Genomic DNA, 15,114 nt, shown 5'->3' with positions numbered 1-15,114 from the left:
TTCTAGACTGGTAGAGGCCTGTTGTATTCTAGCCTGGTAGAGGCCTGTTGTATTCTAGCCTGGTAGAGGCCTGTTGTATTCTAGTCTGGTAGAGGCCTGTTGTATTCCAGTCTGGTAGAGGCCTGTCGTATTTTAGCCTGGTAGAGGCCTGTTTTATTCTAGCCTTATAGAAGCCTGTTGTATTCTAGCCTGGTAGAGACCTGTTGTATTCTAGCCTGGTAGAGACCTGTTGTATTCTAGCCTGGTAGAGGCCTGTTGTATTCTAGACTGGTAGAGGCCTGTTTTATTCTAGCCTGGTAGAGGCCTGTTGTATTCTAGCCTGGTAGAGGCCTGTTGTATTCTAGTTTGGTGGAGGCCTGCCTGTGTAATCATTTACATTACATTTATGTCATTTAGCAGACGCTCTTATCCAGAGCGACTTACAAATTGGTGCATTCACCTTATGATATCCAGTGGAACAACCACTTTACAATAGTACATTTATATCTTTTGGGGGGGGGGGGGGTAGAAGGATTACTTTATCCTATCCCAGGTATTCCTTAAAGAGGTGGGGTTTCAGGTGTCTCCGGAAGGTGGTGATTGACACCGCTGTCCTGGCGTCGTGAGGGAGCTTGTTCCACCATTGGGGTGCCAGAGCAGCGAACAGTTTTGACTGGGCTGAGCGGGAACTGTGCTTCCGCAGAGGTAGGGGGGCGAGCAAGCCAGAGGTGGATGAACGCAGTGCCCTTCTTTGGGTGTAGGGACTGATCAGAGCCTGAAGGTACGGAGGTGCCGTTCCCCTCACAGCTCCGTAGGCAAGCACCATGGTCTTGTAGCAGATGTGAGTTTCAACTGGAAGCCAGTGGAGTGTGCGGAGGAACGGGGTGACGTGCGAGAACTTGGGAAGGTTGAACACCAGACGGGCTGCGGCGTTCTGGATGAGTTGTAGGGGTTTAATGGCACAGGCAGGGAGCCCCGCCAGCAGCGAGTTGCAGTAATCCAGACAGGAGATGACAAGTGCCTGGATTAGGACCTGCGCCGATTCCTGTGTAAGGCAGGGTCGTACTCTGCGAATGTTGTAGAGCATGAACCTACAGGATCGGGTCACCGCCTTGATGTTAGCTGAGAACGACAGGGTGTTGTCCAGGATCACGCCAAGGCTCTTAGCACTCTGGGAGGAGGACACAATGGAGTTGTCAACCGTGATGGCGAGATCATGGAACGGGCAGTCCTTCCCCGGGAGGAAGAGCAGCTCCGTCTTGCCGAGGTTCAGCTTGAGGTGGTGATCCGTCATCCACACTGATATGTCTGCCAGACATGCAGAGATGCGATTCGCCACCTGGTTATCAGAAGGGGGAAAGGAGAAGATTCATTGTGTGTCGTCTGCGTAGCAATGATAAGAAAGACCATGTGAGGATATGACAGAGCCAAGTGACTTGGTGTATAGCGAGAATAGGAGAGGGCCTAGAACAGAGCCCTGGGGGACACCAGTGGTGAGAGCACGTGGTGCGGAGACGGATTCTCGCCACGCCACATGGTAGGAGCGACCTGTCAGGTAGGACGCAATCCAAGAGTGAGCCGCGCCGGAGATGCCCAACTCGGAGAGGGTGGAGAGGAGGATCTGATGGTTCACAGTATCAAAGGCAGCAGATAGGTCTAGAAGGATGAGAGCAGAGGAGAGAGAGTTAGCATTAGCAGTGTGGAGAGCCTCCGTGACACAGAGAAGAGCGGTCTCAGTTGAATGGCCAGTCTTGAAACCTGACTGATTTGGAGCAAGAAGGTCATTCTGAGAGAGATAGCAAGAGAGCTGGCCAAGGACGGCACGCTCAAGAGTTTTGGAGAGAAAAGAAAGAAGGGATACTGGTCTGTAGTTGTTGACATCGGAGGGATCGAGTGTAGGTTTTTTGAGAAGGGGTGCAACTCTCGCTCTCTTGAAGACGGAAGGGACGTAGCCAGCGGTCAAGGATGAGTTGATGAGCGAGGTGAGGTAGGGGAGAAGGTCTCCGGAAATGGTCTGGAGAAGAGAGGAGGGGATAGGGTCAAGCGGGCAGGTTGTTGGGCGGCCGGCCGTCACAAGTCGCAAGATTTCATCTGGAGAGAGAGGGGAGAAAGAGGTCAAAGCATAGGGTAGGGCAACGTGAGCAGGACCAGCGGTGTCGTTTGACTTAACAAACGAGGATCGAATGTCGTCAACCTTCTTTTCAAAATGGTTGACGAAGTCATCCGCAGAGAGGGAGGATGGGGGAGGAGGATTCAGGAGGGAGGAGAAGGTGGCAAAGAGCTTCCTAGGGTTAGAGGCAGATGCTTGGAAGTTAGAGTGGTAGAAAGTGGCTTTAGCAGCAGAAACAGAGGAAGAAAATGTAGAGGGGAGGGAGTGAAAAGATGCCAGGTCCGCAGGGAGGCTAGTTTTCTTCCATTTCCGCTCGGCTGCCCGGAGCCCTGTTCTGTGAGCTCGCAATGAGTCGTCAAGCCACGGAGCAGGAGGGGAGGACCGAGCCGGCTGGGAGGATAGGGGACATAGAGAGTCAAAGGATGCAGAAAGGGAGGAGAGGAGGGTTGAGGAAGCAGAATCAGGAGATTGGTTGGAGAAGGATTGAGCAGAGGGAAGCGATGATAGGATGGAAGAGGAGAGAGTAGCAGGAGAGAGAGAGCGAAGGTTGCGACGGCGCAATACCATCTGAGTAGGAGTGAGTAGTGTTGGAGGAGAGCAAGAGGGAAAAGAATACAAGGTAGTGGTCGGAGACTTGGAGGGGAGTTGCAGTGAGATTAGTAGAAGAACAGCATCTAGTAAAGATGAGGTCAAGCGTATTGCCTGCCTTGTGAGTAGGGGGTGACGGTGAGAGGGTGAGGTCAAAAGAGGAGAGGAGTGGAAAGAAGGAGGCAGAGAGAAATTAGTCAAAGGTAGACGTAGGGAGGTTAAAGTCACCCAGAATTGTGAGGGGTGAGCCATCCTCAGGAAAGGAACTTATCAAGGCGTCAAGCTCATTGATGAACTCTCCAAGGGAACCTGGAGGGTGATAAATGATAAGGATGTTAAGCTTGAATGGGCTAGTGACTGTGACAGCATGGAATTCAAATGAGGAGATAGACAGATGGGTCAGGGGAGAAAGAGAGAATGTCCACTTGGGAGAGATGAGGATTCCAGTGCCACCACCCCGCTGACCAGATGCTCTCGGGGTATGCGAGAACACGTGGTCAGATGAGGAGAGAGCAGTAGGAGTAGCAGTGTTTTCTGTGGTAATCCATGTTTCCGTCAGCGCCAAGAAGTCGAGGGACTGGAGGGTAGCATAGGCTGAGATTAACTCTGCCTTGTTGGCCGCAGACCGGCAGTTCCAGAGGCTGCCGGAGACCTGGAACTCCACGTGGGTCGTGCGCGCTGGGACCACTAGGTTAGAGTGGCAGCGGCCACGCGGTGTGAAGCGTTTGTGTGGCCTGTGCAGAGGGGAGAGAACAGGGATAGACAGACACATAGTTGACAAGCTACAGGAGAGGCTACGCTAATGCAAAGGAGATTGGAATGAACACTCAATGACACTCAATGACACTCAAATATAACTTTTCCAACTTCCACTTTAGAAATTATAATTGATGTAAGCTCCAGTGGTTCAATGTTACCAGGAATAGGCTCAAACTTTGTTTATTCAGCTAGATAACTTGGTACAGTATTCTTCCAGCTTCTTCCAGTGCACCGTGTCCTATGACGCCGTAGCTAACTAGCATGCTAGCATCCAATAACACACGGTTAGCACCAATACTTGGTTACAACAAGCTACCAATGGATCATTCGTGTCTGGTACCTTTCATTACGCAGAAGTGATTAAACGTTGGCTAGCTAACACAAAGTCAGTCCTGCTATTTACACAAGTGGACTACACATCTCGAATGTTCAGAAATCGAGTGTCAAGCCTGGTAGAGGCCTGTTTTATTCTGTTTTTACACGTGAGATTTGTCCCAGTAATCCCTGGATTCAAAAAGTGGATTGGTTTCAATCAGGTCCAGATTAGCTGGTGTCCGGAGAATGAAAATCTAATCTCCTCGCCCTAATAATACAGGACAGACAAAATTCTCAGTGGTTCTTAATACAATCGCCTGTTAGAATATTATGCCATCAAGGTAGAACGCTTATAAAGAAGTAAAGTTTATATCAAAGCTGTAGTGTTGCTGATCCGGACTGCTAAATCTGGCTGTAGACTGTGTGTGTTTCACAGAGCTGCCCTCTTGGCCAGGATTCCCTTGTGAAAGAGAGATTCTGACCTGAATGGGATAACATGGTTCAATTAAATAAAAGTTCAATTCAATAAAAAGAAATGGACGCCAGCTCCTCACTCACTCATCCATCTGCTCTGTTTCCTCCCATCAGGACTATGAGAAAGCCCTGTTTTTCCTGTGTAAAATATCTGTTATGTCCTCCCAACATGACTATGAGAAAGCCCTGTTTTTCCTGTGTAATTGATCTGTTATGTCCTCCCATCATGACTATGAGAAAGCCCTGTTCTTCCTGTGTAAATGATCTGTTATGTCCTCCATTTATGACTATGAGAAAGCCCTGTTCTTCCTGTGTAAATTATCTGTTATGTCCTCCCATCATGACAATGAGAAAGCCCTGTTCTTCCCGTGTAAAAGATCTGTTATGTCCTCCCATCATGACAACGAGAAAGCCCTGGTCTTCCTGTGTAAATGATCTGTTATGTCCTCCCATCAGGACTACGAGAAAGCCCTGTTCTTCCCGTGTAAAGCGGCTGAGCTGGTGAATGACTACGGTAAAGGCTGGAGTCTGAAGTACAGGGCCATGAGCCAGTACCACATGTCTGTAGCCTACAGGAAGCTGGACCGTCTGCCTGATGCCATGGAGTGCTGTGAGGTAACGTTTAGTAGTGTTGTTTAGTACTAGTGGCATTGTTTATTAATCCAGCAAGTTATTATTTATTACCTACATTCCCAGAGATGATACGAGACTAGATACTGCTGTAAAGAAGGGTTGGGGTCAACTCCATTTCAATTGCAAAATTACAAAAATCGCTGAAGCTGGAGACTTATATTTGGCTCACTAACGTTAAATATCAGCTATCTGAACAGCTAACCGATCGCTGCAGCTGTACATAGCCCATCTGTAAATTGCCCATCCAATCTACCTACCTCATCCCCATATTGTTTTTATTTACTTTTCTGCTCTTTTGCACACCAGTATTTCTACTTGCACATCATCATCTGATCATCTATCACTCCAGTGTTAATCTGTAAAATTGTAATTACTTCGCTACTATGGCCTATTTATTGCCTTACTTCCTCACGACATTTGCACACACTGTATATAGACTTTCTTTTTTTTCTATTGTGTTATTGACCGTACGCTTGTTTATTCCATGTGTAACTCTGTGTTATTGTTTGTGTCGAACTGCTTTGCTTTATCATGGTCAGGTCGCAGTTATAAATGAGAACTTGTTCTCAACTGGCCTACCTGGTTAAATAAAAAAAGTATAATTCAGAAGGTCAACGGAAAGTTCAATTCCAATTTTTGTTTACTTCCTGGATTGATGGGATTAAAGTAAAGGTGACGTATGGGTAGTTGAGTTCAGTAACCACCGTGATTTACTATGCTATTCTGTATCCTGTGCAATTCAATATTAGGAAAGTGCTCTTAATATTTTCTACACTCAGTTGTGTGTCTTTGTGTTAGAGAGTGACAGATCAACAGACTGTACCAGAGACAGGTGCAGCCAGCATTGCCAGGCAGTGTGTCTTTGTGTTAGAGAGTGACAGATCAACAGACTGTACCAGAGACAGGTGTAGCCGGCATTGCCAGGCAGTGTGTTTTTGTGTTAGAGAGTGACAGATCAACAGACTGTACCAGAGACAGGTGTAGCCGGCATTGTCAGGCAGTGTGTCTTTGTGTTGTACGGTCTTAGACCTCTGGTTTAAAGTGTTCATTAACACAGAGGGTACAGAGTTAACTGTAATACTTTACTGGAGAGACAGAGAAGTAGCTTGATGTCACTGCTAAGGACTGCAGGAGTGGTGGTGGTTGGGTAGTAGCAGAGCAGTGGGGGAGGGCTGTCCCAAATAGCACCATATTTCCTGTATAGAGCCCTACATTTGACCAGAGCCCTGTAGGGCTCTTATGGTGGATGAATCATAATTAGTTGGGTAACATAGATAATTAAGATGTTTTATTAGTATAATATGATTATGTGAGATACTTGTCATTAGAAAGTGTCCTTTGGACTCTGGTGTCTTTCAGTTGCACGTTTCCCTTAGCTGGGGCTCAGTCACCTGGGGCCCAGAGAGGGGAGAGGTCAGACTTGTTTTTTACATGTCTCTGTTGCTATGCAGAATATCAGAAAGGGAAGAGGACAGAATGAAACATTGTCTTCATATGTGAATGTCTCTTTACCTATTCTTAAACCATGTGAAGGGATGGCGTGATTAATGGGGAACCAATTATTTGTCTCCACAATGTCTGTGTGCAGGTCACTCCCCTCAGTGAGCTTGTCCAGGAGTGGGAACAAGAGGTGTTTTACTGAGGATGGGCCACTATGAGATAGCACTGACAGAGGAGATTTATGATGTATTTTGATTAGAATGCCTAAAAAGTATTCCAGAGGACATGAGCTAATAGTTCTGTTCTATACCGTACCAGGGCGGGACGGTTCTAGGGTGTAACGGCTGTAGGGAGAGAGAGTAGACCAAGGCGCAGCGGAGTTAGTGTTCATCATGATTTTAATTAACGTAAGAACACTATACAAAACTGAACAAAAACACAACAGCAAAACAGTCCTGTTAGGAAATAATCTAACAGAAACAATTACCCACAAAACCCCAACGGAAAAACAGCCACTTATGTGTGACTCCCAATCAGCAACAACCAACAACAGCTGTGCCTGATTGGAAGCCACATGGCCAAAATCAATGAAACAGACAACATAGAAAATGAACATAGAACGCCCACCCAATGTAACACCCTGGCCTAACCAAAATAAAGAACAAAAAACCCCTCTCTATGGCCAGGGCGTTACACAGGGAGACCAAATACCGGTCTATACAATGACTCTGTTGATATAGCAGTTGCTGTCTGCTATGGTTTATAGATATCCATTCATACAAAACTTAACCTTTGTGAACTGTTCCCAAGATTTGTGGTTCGTCAATGTACGTTGAAGGGGTGGATTCTTTGGTATAAAAAGCTCTTTGTATTGTTGTGTAGAGACCTTCCTGGTTCATTCGAGAGAGTGCAGTATTGAAGGTCAAAGTACTTTTGCAAAAGTATCTTAATTATTAAATATGTAGTTTAACTCAGACTGGTGTGTTTGTAACTCTCCTCATTTGGTAATGCAGAAATCAGCCACCACACTCTATATAGGGAATAGGGTGCCATTTGACCATAGCCCTGTAGGACACTATATAGGGAATAGGGTGCCATTTGACCATAGCCCTGTAGGACACTATATAGGGAATAGGGTGCCATTTGACCATAGCCCTGTAGGACACTCTATATAGGGAATAGGGTGCCATTTGACCATAGCCCTGTAGGGCACTATATAGGGAATAGGGTTCCATTGGGGACTGAGATGGGGAGTGTTGTTTCAGATTTATCACCGCTGTTCTGCTGAATAGATTTATCTCCAACACATTTCATTCATCCTGTCATAGTTAGAATACATCTGACCAAGGAAATAATTCATCCTGGAGTAAAAACATTAGCAGCCCTCAGTTAGCAGGCTTCAGTTAGCAGCCCTTAGTTAGCAGGCTCTCAGTTAGCAGGCTTCAGTTAGCAGCCCTCAGTTAGCAGGCTTAAGTTAGCAGCTCTCAGTTAGCAGGCTTCCGTTAACAGGCCACATTTAGCAGCCCTCAGTTAGCAGGCCTCAGTTAGCAGGCCTCATTTAGCAGCCCTCAGTTAGCAGGCTTCAGTTAGGAGCCGTCAGTTAGCAGGCTTCAGTTAGCAGCCCTCAGTTAGCAGGCTTCAGTTAGCAGCCCTCAGTTAGCCTGCCTCAGTTAGCAGCCCTCAGTTAGCAGGCTTCAGTTAGCAGGCTTCAGTTAGCAGCCCTCAGTTAGCAGGCTTCAGTTAGCAGCCCTCAGTTAGCAGGATTCAGTTAGCAGGCCTCATTTAGCAGCCCTCAGTTAGCAGGCTTCAGTTAGCAGGCCTCATTTAGCAGCTCTCATTTAGCAGCCCTCAGTTAGCAGCCCTCAGTTAGCAGGCTTCAGTTAGCAGCCCTCAGTTAGCAGGCTCCAGTTAGCAGCCCTCAATTAGCAGCCCTCAGTTAGCAGGCTTCAGTTAGCAGGCCTCATTTAGCAGCTCTCTTTTAGCAGTCCTCAGTTAGCAGCCCTAGCAGTCCTCAGTTAGCAGGTCTCAGTTAGCAGGCCTCAGTTAGCAGTCCTCAGTTAGCAGCCCTAGCAGCCCTCAGTTAGCAGCCCTCAATTAGCAGCCCCTCAGTTAGCAGCCCTCAGTTAGCAGCTCTCAGTTAGCAGGCTTCAGTTAGCAGGCCTCATTTAGCAGGCCTCATTTAGCAGCTCTCAGTTAGCAGCTCTCAGTTAACAGCCCTCATTTAGCAGGCCTCATTTAGCAGCTCTCATTTAGCAGCTATCAGTTAGCAGCCCTCAGTTAGCAGGCCTCATTTAGCAGCTCTCAGTTAGCAGCCCTCAGTTAGCAGCCCTCAGTTAGCAGGCCTTAGTTAGCAGGCCTCATTTAGCATCATTCAGTTAGCAGCCCTCAGTTAGCAGCCCTCAGTTAGCAGCCCTCAGTTAGCATCTCTCAGATAGCAGGCCTCAGTTAGCAGCCCTCAGTTAGCAGGCCTCAGTTAGCAGTCCTCAGTTAGCAGCACTAGCAGCACTCAGTTAGCAGCCCTCCGTTAGCAGGTTTCAATTGGCAGGCCTCAATTAGCAGGCCTCAGTTAGCAGCCCTCAGTTAGCAGCCCTCAGTTGGCAGCCTTCACTTAGCAACCCTCAGTTAGCAAGCCTCAGTTAGCAGGCCTCATTTAGCAGCCATCAGTTAGCAGCCCTCAGTTAGCAGGCCTCATTTAGCAGCCCTCAGTTAGCAGCCCTCAGTTAGCAGGCCTCATTTAGCAGCCCTCAGTTAGCAGCCCTCAGTTAGCAGGCCTCATTTAGCAGCCCTCAGTTAGCAGCCCTCAGTTAGCAGGCCTCATTTAGCAGCCCTCAGTTAGCAGCCCTCAATTAGCAGCCCTCAATTAGCAGCCCTCAGTTAGCAGCCCTCAATTAGCAGCCCTCAATTAGCAGCCCTCAATCAGCAGCCCTCAATTAGCAGCCCTCAGTTAGCAGCCCTCAGTTAGCAGCCCTCAATTAGCAGCCCTAGCAGCCCTCAATTAGCAGCCCTCAGTTAGCAGCTCTCAGTTAGCAGTCCTCAGTTAGCAGCCCAAGCAGCCCTCAGTTAGCAGCCCTCAGTTAGCAGGCCTCAGTTTTCCATAGAAATAGAATTGACTATAATGGACATTCAAGCCAATGTTCTTTAATGGTAGGACTGGCAAACCAATGTTCTGTAACGGTAGGACACACCATCCTATATAACTACTGTCTATACACAGTACAGTGTGTTGTTTAGAGGTTTTGTGTGTTGTTTAGAGGTTGTGTGTGTGTTGTTCAGAGGTTGTGTGTGTGTTGTTTAGAGGTTGTGTATGTTGTTCAGAGGTTGTGTATGTTGTTCAGAGGTTGTGTATGTTGTTCAGAGGTTGTGTGTGTGTTGTTTAGAGGTTGTGTGTGTGTTGTTCTAAGGTTGTGTGTGTGTTGTTCAGAGGGTGTGTGTGTGTTGTACAGAAGGTGTGTGTGTGTTGTTCAGAGGTTGTGCGTGTGTTGTTTAGAGGTTGTGTGTGTGTTGTTTAGAGGTTGTGTGTGTGTTGTTCTAAGGTTGTGTGTGTGTTGTTCAGAGGTTGTGTGTGTGTTGTTTAGAGGTTGTGCGTGTGTTGTTTAGAGGTTGTGTGTGTGTTGTTCTAAGGTTGTGTGTGTGTTGTTCAGAGGTTGTGTGTGTGTTGTTTAGAGGTTGTGTGTGTTGTTCTAAGGTTGTGTGTGTGTTGTTCTAAGGTTGTGTGTGCGTTGTTTAGAGGTTGTGTGTGTGTGTTGTTCTAAGGTTGTGTGTGTGTTGTTCAGAGGTTGTGCGTGTGTTGTTTAGAGGTTGTGTGTGTGTTGTTTAGAGGTTGTGTGTGCGTTGTTTAGAGGTTGTGTGTCACACTAAAGTGGTTCCCATCCTCCAGGAGTCCATGAAGATAGCCCTGCAGCACGGGGACAGACCTCTCCAGGCGCTGTGCTTACTGAACTTCGCTGATATCCACCGTTGCCGGAATGACGTTGATGTAAGTAACCAAATATTGTCCGTACTACACTGTTGCAGATAAATGGACTTAATCTGAAGAGCAAAACATTCCTTCAATATAGTCTGGGCTTGATTAATGTTATTTTCTCTCCTCTTACCCTGTTCTCTCCTCTCTCATTTCCTGTCCTGTCCTGTCCTGTCCTGTCCTGTCCTCTCCTCTCCTCTCCTCTTCTCTTCTCTCCTCTCCTCTCCTCCAGAAAGCATTGCCTCGTTATGAGTCCTCCATGTGTATAATGACAGAGATCGGGAACCGTCTTGGGCAGACCCAGGTGTACCTAGGGGTAGGGAAGTGCTGGCTCCAGCAGAAAGAGCTGGATAAGGCTCTGGATGCTCTGCAGCGAGCGCAGGAGTTGTCAGAGGCTTTAGGAACCAAGGTACAGTGCACATAGTTCTGAATAAATACCATGAAAATATGCTGCCTTTTTACTAACAAAACGTACTGTGCAATTTAAAACAATCATGCAACAGTCAGATGCACGTCACACTTTAGCTTGTGCTAAATTCCAGTTCCTGTCCCATAGCTGTGCAGTCTGAATGAGGGAATCGACTGCAGTAAGTCAGCTATGTTCAGTCTCTCTCTCTGTTAGATGTGTAGTCTAAAAGGTGCACTGTCTCAGTGAGGGGATCTACCGCAGTAAGTCAGCTATGTTCAGTCTCTCTCTCTGTTAGATGTGTAGTCTAAAAGGTGCACTGTCTCAGTGAGGGGATCTACCGCAGTAAGTCAGCTATGTTCAGTCTCTCTCTCTGTTAGATGTGTAGTCTAAAAGGTGCACTGTCTCAGTGAGGGGATCTACCGCAGTAAGTCAGCTATGTTCAGTCTGTGTGTTGATTCTAACCCTATATACCTCTCTCTCTCTCTCTCTGTTAGCTGTGTAGTCTAAAGGTGCACTGTCTCAGTGAGGGGATCTACCGCAGTAAGGAGAGTCAGGAGGAGCTGAGGGAGCAGGTTGTGAAGTTCCTGCAGTGTGTGGAGGAGCTTGAGCTGTACTGTGGAATGTGTGGCGAGTCCATAGGAGAGAAGAACCAACAGCTGCAGGCCTTGCCCTGCTCTCACATCTTCCACCTCCAGTAGGTGCTCTAACGATGACCCATCTACATGTTATATAGTCTAGATATTATTATTACATATAGCTCTGCCCTGCTCTCACATCTTCCACCTCCAGTAGGGACTATTGCCTTGATTAAAAACCTCTACAGGATCGGTGTCCCCCCTGCGGGACCGCTGAGCTAACGTGCGCTAATGCGATTAGCATGAGGTTGTAAGTAACAAGAACATTTCCCAGGACATAGACATATCTGATATTAGCAGAAAGCTGAATTAAATTCTGCTTCACTGCACTGTCCATTTTATAGTAGCTATTACAGTGAAAGAATACCATGCTATTTTTTGAGGAGAGTGCACAGTTATGAACTTGAAAATGTATTAATAAACCAATTAGGCACATTTGGGCAGTCCTGATAGAACATTTTGCACAGAAATGCAATGGTTCATTGAATCAGTCTAAAACTTTGCACATAGACTGCTTCCATCTAGTGGCCAAAATCTAAATGGCAGCTTTGCTGGAATAATACATTATGGCCTTTCTCTTGCATTTCAAAGATGATGGTACAAAAAAAAGCATGTTTTTTTCTTTGTATTATCTTTTACCAGATCTAATGTGTTATATTCTCCTACATTAATTTCCCATTTTCACAAACTTCAAAGTGTTTCCTTTCAAATGGTATCAATAATATTCATATCCTTGCTTCAGGTCCTGAGCTACAGGCAGTTAGATTTGGGAAAGTAATTTTAGGTGAAAAATGTAAAAAAGGGGCTTATCCTTAAGAGATGTTAACATATTCTACATGTTTCATGTCCAGGGGTGGAAACGGGGAACTCTTAGGATTTGACATGGGCCAGTTCCCAGTCTCGTCTTCTTCTATCCTCTCAGGTGTCTACAGAACAACGGATCCAAGGGCTGCCCCAAATGTCGTCGGTCCTCCATGAAGCCTGGGTTTGTGTGAGGTTACGAGGCACAGTGCCTGGGACTTGAGGACACTATGTGATAACACTCTGTGAAGCCCCGACCTCAGTCACATACGAGAGCCAGACTGCACTTCTGGATGGGCAGACTGCTGAACACATATCTGAATGTCCTAACTAAACACACATCTGAATGTCCTAACTAAACACACATCTGATATCTGAATGTCCTAACTAAACTAAACACATACCTGAATGTCCTAACTAAACTGAACACATATCTGAATGTCCTAACTAAACACACATCTGAATGTCCTAACTAAACTAAACACACATCTGAATGTCCTAACTAAACACATACCTGAATGTCCTAACTAAACACACATCTGAATGTCCTAACTAAACACACATCTGAATGTCCTAACTAAACACATACCTGAATGTCCTAACTAAACACATACCTGAATGTCCTAACTAATCTGAACACATACCTGAATGTCCTAACTAATCTGAACACATACCTGAATGTCCTAACTAATCTGAACACATACCTGAATGTCCTAACTAAACTGAACACAGACTCGGATACCGTTTGTTGACTGGCTGCTGTGTTCAGAGGATGTGCCACAGAATCAGAACCAGCCCATTACCTCGTCCCCGGGCTACTTGCTACCGAGCGAGAGCAGGCTGGTAGACAAGAGTAACAATCCCAGTGTGAGGACAGACAGGACTGTACTTCAAGACACACAGTCACAGTTCAAAAGGTCACCACTCCTCCGGTTTTGTACAGTGAACATGTCTCCTTAGCTGACAGAGATAAGGAGGATAAAGGCATAGATTTATTACACTGTTGTACATGATTTACTGTTTTTTTTTTGTCAGAGGGTGAGGAGGATGAAATCCAATAGACTTCTTCGTTTTGAGGACGTCTGTTTTAGATAAATCTGATAGTTTAGCATAATGTTCACTTTACTTTGGTTAGGGTATGCTGGAAGATTCATTGCAAGAATGTAATTGGAAATTATGTTAAACATTATTGTTTGGGAAAAAAGTGAAATCACTAGGATTTTGGACACACGTTCTATTAATCAAATTTAACAAAATTGTATTTTAAATATACCCATCGAAAGGCAAAGTGAGCTATATGTTTTCTATAGGTGATTACTGTAAAGTGGTTAATGGCCATATGTCATGAACATATTTCTGTACAACCTTTTTATCATCAGTTCTCGGTGAACATACTGCACATTGTCCAATAACAGTTGAGAATACAACACTTTAACTAAAGAATGAATAATCACGAAGATCAAATGGACGGTCAGGATATACTTGTGTTCATTTGACTTTAGCATTTGATAAAAAATATCAAAACTATAAACTAGTATTTGTCCTTACTGCAGGGGTATGCATCTTCCCCTTGTTTTTAAAAAAACTTACAGTAAGTTGAATTTTCACTTAGTCTCCCATTAACATCAGTGCATGACTCAGTGAAAACTCAAGTGGAAGTTAGGATTTACCACTAAGTGACTAAGGAGCAGTTCAACCCACATTGTGTTATTAATTATTAGGTTAATTAATTAATTATTACAACTCTGGATTTATAACATATTATTATTATTATTCCACCCATTCTAGCACTTAAACAATTTAAGCTATAAACATGAAAACAACTGGCAAATGTGCAGACTGCCCTAGCTTAGGTTGCTTGAGAACGTGTTTTTGATTACTTTTTCAACTATAATAATGTTTAGAATATTTAGCTCCCAATGCATTTCAATGAAAAAGAAAAAGGCCGTAGACTTGGTAAAGAAATCAAAACTTCTACACCCGTCTCCTCTTTCACTGTTTAAGTACATCAACTCCAAACCAGATGTTTAGACTGGCCCAACTTAGTATGAAAACTCCTTTGACAAGCAATCTGTCTATACTTTTGGAACTAAAGCCATTTCAAATGTGCATAGATTAGCATGGGTTCGAATGAGAACCATAGGAATACAGAGGTAGCTGTTCAAAAACCACCTTCCGTAGACACCTGAAACCCCACCTCTTTAAGGAATACCTGGGATAGGATAAAGTAATCCTTCTAACCCCCCCCCAAAAAAGATATAGACCACAACCACTGACCACACAACTACTGACCACACAACCACTGACCACACAACCACTGACCACAACTACTGACCACACAACTACTGACCACACAACTACTGGCCACACAACTACTGACCACACAACTACTGACCACACAACTACTGACCACAACTACTGACCACACAACTACTGACCACAACTACTGACCACACAACTACTGACCACACAACTACTGACCACAACTACTGACCACAACTACTGACCACACAACTACTGACCACAACTACTGACCACACAACTACTGGCCACACATCTACTGACCACACAACTACTGGCCACACAACTACTGGCCACACATCTACTGACCACACAACTACTGACCACACAACTACTGACCACACAACTACTGACCACACAACTACTGACCACACAACTACTGACCACACAACTACCGACCACAACTACTGACCACACAACTACTGACCACACAACTACCGACCACAACTACTGACCACAACTACTGACCACACAACTACTGACCACACAACTACTGACCACACCTACTGACCACAACTACTGACCACACAACTACTGACCACACAACTACTGACCACACAACTACTGACCACACAACTACCGACCACAACTACCGACCACAACTACCGACCACACATCTACTGACCACACAACTACTGGCCACACATCTACTGACCACACAACTACCGACCACACATCTACTGACCACACAACTACTGGCCACACATCT

The 15,114-nt window shown here is 45.6% G+C and overlaps 1 protein-coding gene across 1 annotated transcript in view; it reads left to right on the top strand.

Moving 5' to 3' along the window:
* Positions 1–12,638, top strand: part of rapsn (receptor-associated protein of the synapse, 43kD) — a 19,989-nt gene extending 7,351 nt beyond the window's left edge. Inside the window, exons 4-8 of the mRNA XM_029759531.1 lie at positions 4,682–4,840; positions 10,176–10,274; positions 10,492–10,668; positions 11,163–11,362; positions 12,226–12,638. Of these exons, the coding sequence (XP_029615391.1) occupies positions 4,682–4,840; positions 10,176–10,274; positions 10,492–10,668; positions 11,163–11,362; positions 12,226–12,298 (708 nt within the window). The 3' untranslated portion in view covers positions 12,299–12,638. The remainder of the gene's footprint in view (positions 1–4,681; positions 4,841–10,175; positions 10,275–10,491; positions 10,669–11,162; positions 11,363–12,225) is intronic.
* The last annotated feature ends 2,476 nt before the right edge of the window (positions 12,639–15,114 follow it).

The sequence above is a fragment of the Salmo trutta genome, chromosome 7, assembly GCF_901001165.1.
Source record: "Salmo trutta chromosome 7, fSalTru1.1, whole genome shotgun sequence".
NCBI lineage: Eukaryota > Metazoa > Chordata > Actinopteri > Salmoniformes > Salmonidae > Salmo > Salmo trutta.
Note: the sequence above shows the minus strand (reverse complement) of the source record. Positions and strands in the feature narration are given on the sequence as shown.